General features: G+C 46.4%; 1 protein-coding gene across 2 annotated transcripts in view; it reads right to left on the bottom strand.

Annotated features, from left to right (window-relative positions):
- Positions 1–7091, bottom strand: part of HLF (HLF, PAR bZIP transcription factor) — a 59129-nt gene that overhangs the window by 6804 nt on the left and 45234 nt on the right. For both annotated transcript variants that reach the window (XM_003800026.3, XM_012811541.2), the window contains exon 3: positions 2984–3204. In XM_003800026.3, the coding sequence (XP_003800074.1) occupies positions 2984–3204 (221 nt within the window). The remainder of the gene's footprint in view (positions 1–2983; positions 3205–7091) is intronic.

The following is a 7091-nucleotide window of genomic DNA, read 5'->3' as shown; positions in this document are numbered from 1 at the left end:
GACAACACCAACCAGGTCTTAAGGACCACAGAGTCTCCAGCTGACCTGAGGGTGACAGCCAACTTCTCCATCTCTTACTTAGAGCTCTTCTCACTTCTAAAGTGCCTTTGTTTCCTGGCCTCACCTGTCCACACATGCAGAGGAGCCAGCAAAGGTGTGGAATGCACAGCAAACCTCTCAGGTGGGAGGGGAGCTGGGAGCAGGGGTGGAGCAGAGGATGCAGAAGGCAGCAAGGATAGGAGGAAGGGTGTCCTGCTCCAGCAACGGCAGCCTGCCTCCCTTCGTCACACAGAGGACTGGCGCAAGAGGAACAGCATCTTGAATAGAGCTGATACACTTGAGCCCCCCTCCCAAAACCTGGCCCCTTGCCTTCAGTCTCCAACAGGTGCTGACGCCCTCTGGCTACCCAGTCACCCCCACCCAGCAAGGAAAGACTCACACTGCCCTGCCCCTCTCCACAGGTCCTCCCTCCCTCTTTTTCACCAGACTAGAAGTGCCATGAGGGCAGGAAGGGTTGCTACTGGCTCACCCTGGTATCCCAGCCGCTGAAAGAGGGCTTGGCATGCACTAGCACTGAAAAATATTTGTCAAGAGGCTGAATAAATCAACTTCCCTTTGGCTAGGAATCCCAGAATATCATCCCTAAACTCTCCTCAGGGTACATGCTCACCCCAAAGACAGGCTCCAGAGAGGAAGTTCAGGCTCCTGTGGGGTAGTCCATGCTGTCCAGGGGCCATTGCATTGAATGGGTTTGCTCATCTAACACTGGGGGGCCAGAGACCCCCTTCTCTTTCACCCACCCCTCGTTCAGTCCCCTCTACCGGAGGGAGAAACATGGGTCAGCTCTGCTTCCTGCTTCACACCAGCCCCTGTCTGTGGCTGGAGCCTTCACTCAACAACTGAAAAAAAAAACAAAACCAAGGACACAGCAGGAGAGCGTCCCTGCCCATTCCTCGTCCACCATGTGCAAAGGGCAGGCCTGGTCACAATGGCAGTAATGTGTATAATTCCAGAACAGATGGGGTTTTCGTGGACTCTTTGTTGCCATGGTTACCTGGAGTCAATAAGTAATCTTGCTCTTGGCTTTGAACAGGTAAATCTGGAGACTCTGTGAAGGTCTGGCTGGAAGGTCTGTCTACTACTGAGCAACAACCTTTCAAACCACCCTCAGCTGAAGAGGAAATCCAGGTGAACAGGCTCCCCGGTTTAGTTTAAGAGACAAGGCTCCAAAATACACAAAGAATTGGACTGCTGAGAACACAGGCTAGGAAAAGCAACCCCATGAAGCAAAGTCCCTCACTGCCCAGGGTCCAAGCTGGGCCCCTTTCTTACTCCCGCTCAGTCTAACCATGACACCTTGACCAGTTAGAGTTTCTGGTGTTTCTTACCATGCACTTTCCTTTTGTGCTTCTCCGAGTGACAGCTCTTGATCTGTCACCAAAGGCCCCTGTTGATATCCCTGTCAGGGCCAACGTGCTGCCAAGACCTTTCTGGAAGTTAAACCAAGACCTTAAACCACCTCTGGGAGCCAGGCTGGGTCTTCCTCAAACAGGCAGAGTTGACCTTACTTCACTTTTCTGCTTCTCCATTTCTTCAAGATGACAACTTTGGACTAAGCAATCTCTAAGGTCCCTTTCAGCCCTGACATGTTCCCATTCTGCATTAACTAAGGTACTCTTGGGCATGCGGATGTCAGCAGTGAGTTAAATCTGCCAGGTCCTTCTGCCTCTGGAGTCCTTTCCTGATGTGAATAGCAGGAGCACGGGGTCTAAATCAGTTCAGATAATGTCTCAAATTCCCATTCTCCTCACCTAAGTGTATCTCTCCACAGTCACCATATTCAGGATTGAGAACTGGGGGTCAGATGTTAGGAGAGGGCTGAAAATGCCCGGCTCCACTGTCTTGATCAAAATGTTGACTGCGACATTGTTTGTAATAGAAAAAAAGGGGGACAAACTAATCACGTGTGGAAAGTTCTACTGTCCGTGTGACTGGAAAGAAGCACAGAGCTCTAAGAGCTCTAAGCCATGGCCAAAATGGTTCCATTGTCATCTTTGCCGACATGGCATCATTTTGGAAAAAAAAAAAAATCTCATTTTAACATATCATTTATGTTTGTGTTTGACGTTCAAAGATAAACCTATTTCCCTTTATAAACAACGTGTCGCTTCAACATGATGGAGAAAACCGAGAATTAACCTTTCCTGAGATACTCAGGTGAGCATTACTTGAGACAAGAAGTGATGTCAACAGGTGGCTCAGGGAACCCACCAGATTCCTTCACAAAATCCCACCCTGGTCCTTCAAGGTTGGCAGTCTGGAGGGAGGTCCTGTCTCTGGCTGTTTTTCCCCAAGGCCCAAAGGGAAATGGCAGCAGTTAATTGTCAACAAATTCCCAAAAGGAACGTAACCCTTGCAACCCTATGAAGTCCAGATGCCCTCTTTCCAAATAACCTTCACTCTCTTTCCATCCTGGAAAGATCCTGGTTGTACTTTCTTTTTTTTTTACCTTTTTTTTTTTTATTGAATGGTAACTATGTACATTAATGCACTTCTGGGGTACAGTGTGGGGTTTTCACATGCAATCTGAAATACTTCCATCAAACTGCTCAACACAGCCTTCATGTCATTTTCTCAGTTATTGCTTTAAAACGTTCACATTCTACTCTTAGAATGGTTGTACTTTCTTAGGCTTCTGTGCGTTGCCTGGCAGATAGTAGCATGTTCACTTCCTTCACAGACTTAAAAATCACTCTAATAATTTCACTATTCTCATTTCTGCTCAGTGTCAAGACACAAAAGCACATTTCAGAAGACACCCAGAGGGGAAGCAACTTGCCTACCGATCCCAGGCCATGAAACAGGGCCAGAAATCACAAGTCCTTCATGCCTTAGCTTATGTGCTCTTCCTGGGGGCCCCCTTTATTAGCATCTTCACCCCACTCTGCCTTCGCCCAAACCCTGATTACCAGTTCCAATTTACCTTCAGATCGTCAGGGATGAAGACTTTGCGGGCTTTCTTAATCATCGGCTGTGGCTTCAGTTCTTCTTCGGAGAACTTGCGTTTACGAGGGTCAAACATTTCCTGGCCAGGGATGCTGGAGAGGGCAAGGTCTGCCGGGTCTGGCTCATAGCCCACTGGGACTTGGATGGTGTCAGGGTCAATGGGACTCGGTGTATTGCGGTTTGCTGGCAACAGCTGACCTGGAACAAAACGCAGGAGTTTTGATTCATCAACATGCCAGGGAGACACAGTGGGAAGCTACTTAATGCCGTGGGATCCACGGCAAGAGTCCTCACCTCATTTATATATATGACCCCAACATCAGCCTTACCCGTCCTCATCCTTATCTTACTCATCCTCATCCTGTTTCTGAAACACAGTGGGCTGAGTGCAGCTTGACTCATATCCCATCAAGGAAAACAGAGACCCCCATCCACATGTGGACAAACTGGGGAGGGAGAGACAGTTAAAAACACGCGCATTCCTTCTTTCCTATCCCACGTCCACAGAGTGCCAACGATGCACCTGGCACTCTGCAAGGTACAACGGATAGAACTGCATGACTTTTACCTTTTTCCAGGTGGATGAGGACGACAGACCACTAACTAGCCAGTCAGGATGGCGTGCGGGTGATGGGACAGATGGGGACATGCGGAAACACAGGAGCGGCTAGGGAGCACTTCGAAGAGCTGACCCTTGGCAGAGCAGACGCTCGAGACAAACCATTATCAATAACAAAGGTATTGCCGGCAAAAAGACAGAGGTCTGCATATGTGAAGAACCATAAATAGCCTTGGGTTAGCGATAGCACTGAATCAGGAGACGAGATAGAGCGGGAAGAGGCGTTAAGATAAGAAGGTGGGTGGTGGGGAGAGGACAGAAGGCCCCAAATGTCGCTGGAGGATCCGGAGCAGGGAAGGATAGACTACTAGAGTCTGGGGAACAGACTCTGGCCCCGTGGTGAATGGGTTGCAGGGGGCCCTACGGGGAAACAGATCACATACAGCGCTGCTGTGATAAACTCTGCACTCATTAAGGGTGGCAGTGGAGATGGAGAGAAGGGGAGCAGTTCAGGAAATGTTTAACATATTATAAAGGACATAATAGAGACGGTAGAACCTCCACTTGGAGGGTTCTAAAAGCTAAACCACTGAAATGCACAAACATCCCCCGAACAATGGGTTTACTGTGTGTCTGGATGTGTCTGCTGGTCAGAGCCGAACTTAATACAGACCCAAATGTTTATGCTGGGAGCTCTGAATCTGAACTTCTCATTTCATCTGTATTTTACAATCGCTCCTTTCACACCCAGAAAATAAATGAGAGGATACAGCTCGGCTGTTTTTGGCCCATCTCCTCCTCTTCCTCGCTGCCAGTGGTAGGGCCGTGTGTGAGGTATTCTTCAGGTTTCAGTAAGACCTACCCCAGGCCAAAGCACGAAGCCATTGGCTGGGATTCTAGCAAAACTGTGAAACCGTGCTCGTCTGTCTTCTGGAAAGGCCTGGTAGGGAGTTTGCAAAATGAATGCTCTGGGTGACCTTCTGGGTCCCCTCTCGGCTTTGAGCTCTCTTTGTATCCCACTTGCCAAAGAGGAAGAGATGGGCCCCGAGGCGCTGGCAGAGGATGGAGGTTTCTCATTAGCTGAGCCGCAGCTCAGCTCCAGCTCCTAGAGACTGCTGAGTTCTCTATCCGACGGTGTCAAGCTAGATTTGATCTGTGCTTCTTGACATTGCCTCAGAAAATGAACCACATCTGAGTGAAATGGGGATTTTATTTTCCCTTTCGGGACTCTCTTTGAACTTGGTAACAAAGCTGCTCAGATGCCCCTTCGCCACAACTCCCCGCCCCATCCCCACACTCGCTCAGGCCTGTCCGCCCTCCTCCTGTCCTCTGGGAACATCTCCTCATACTTCCCAAATTGAATTGCCCCAGGCTACTTCAAACCTCAAGTTCCTCCTGAGGACTTCGGCACCCTGTTTATTATGCTATGTTAACACGTTCTCCTCTACTGGTTCAGATGTGTTTTCACACACACAGATGCCTCTCCTCTACACACCACGTGGTCGTTCCTGCTTTACTTATTTTATCCCACCGGACTCCTCACCAGGGTGCAGGCTTCACAGTTCAGCTTCTGCACAGAGTCTCCCTCAGTCAGCAGTGGCCCCTGGAGACACTGGACTCGGCCATTCATTCATGGACATTCTCACAATAATACTTCCCACTTAGGAGCAGCTTTTCTTGGCACGCTGTCTCTCTAGCTCGTTCCCCCAGCAGAAAGTAGGTCAGCCCCACCCGCAGAACGCAGAAAACCTAAGGGGACCCCAGACAAGCTCCAGGGCTTTCCCGTATCACCCAGCAAACAGCAAAGGAGCTGAGAAGCAAAGCCAGCCAGCCCCTTTCTCCCCAAAGATGCCTTCGTGCCATATTATTTATCTAGAATTTCTACTGAATAAACTCTGCTGGACTCATTATCCCTCCCTTTACTCTAAAATATCAACAGGATCACGGGGTAACAGGTAGTTTTTCCTATCACTGTGACTTGTCAAAATGGAGTGTCAAACTTTTAATAGAAGGGTCGGGTGCAGTGGCTCACACTTACTAGAGACTCTGGGAGGCCAAGGCAGGTAGATTGCCTGAGCTCAGGAGTTCAAGACTAGCCTGAGTAAGAGTGAGACCCTGTCTCTACTAAAAATAGAAAAACCAGCCGGGCATGGTGGTGGGCACCATGTAGTCTCAGCTACTTGGGAGGTTGAGGCAAGAGGACAGTTTGAACCTAGGAGTCTGAGGTTGCTGTGAGCTGTGACAATGCCACGGTGCTCTACCCAGGGTGACACAGTGAGACACTATCTCAAAAAAATTAATAAAATAAAAACCTTAATGTAAGAAATTACAAGGAGTAGAGAAAATGTGTTAAGAACTTTAAGTCCTCAATACCTGTCCTTGTTCTTCCGGAGGTGACCACCCTTGACTGCGTGACGTGAACCTGTCGTGTCTCGGTTTTAACACGTGAACGGTCTAACCCAAAGGGGATTATGCTACCCACATATCTTAAATTACTTTTCCAATTCATCAGGGACCCATAGCAGTTTCCCATGTTAGTACAAATACAACTACTTTGTTCATTGTAAAGAGTGAGGCGTACTCCATAGCTCGGACATAGAACAATTGATGTCATCATTCCCCAGGTGATGAATGATTAGGTATTTATATTTCTATAACAAATTTCTAAAAGTGGGGCTGCTCACATAAAAGACATGCACATTTTATAGTTCTAAATGTACTGCCAAATTGTGCTCCAAAAATGTCATTCCTATTTACATTTGTACCAACATTTATGAGAGTACGTATTTCCTACAGTGAAATATTAATTTTTAAATTGTTGCCAGTCTGATACGCACGAATATGACTACTGTTTTAATCTGCATTTCTGTGGTTACTAGTGACAACGAACATCTCACATGATTACTGGATATCTGTTTCTTCTCTGCACAGAACCTCTTCAGATCTTTTAACGTGGGATTTGTTTATTCATTTTTAAGAACTCTTTGTAGACTATGGATATGATTTTTTCACTTGTTTTATCTATAGCAGATGTTTTCTCCCATACTGTTGTGCTCTAAGTTTGCCTGTAGAGATTTTCACTATTAAGAGCTTTTACATGGTAATGTAGTAATACATAGAAATCTTCTCTTTTATGGTTTATGTATACTTGATCTCAAAATTCTATTTTATACACATATACACATATGTATATATACCTAAGTGTATGTGTATTACTTTATACTTTTCTCTAATCTAACTGGCTTACAATTTGAGTCACTTGGAATTTATTTTGGTGTACAGCCTAAGCAAAGATCTGACTAAATGTTTCCCAAATGTCTTAATACAATGATAGTAAACTTTGATATTTTATAGGGCAGGTTCTGGCCCTGCCTTGTTATTCTTTTTGGAACATTTTCTTGGACACTTTTATCCATATATTATTCTAGATGAGTTTCAGAATATGTCTATTAAATTATATTTGAAATTACTATTGGAATTTTAAAATTAGGAATATGTGAAAGCCATAGAAGACATCTTTAAGATA

Source organism: Otolemur garnettii, unplaced genomic scaffold, assembly GCF_000181295.1.
Source record: "Otolemur garnettii isolate 467f Iridium unplaced genomic scaffold, OtoGar3 scaffold00162, whole genome shotgun sequence".
In the NCBI taxonomy this organism is placed as follows: domain Eukaryota; kingdom Metazoa; phylum Chordata; class Mammalia; order Primates; family Galagidae; genus Otolemur; species Otolemur garnettii.
This window is presented reverse-complemented; position numbering and strand designations above follow the sequence as displayed.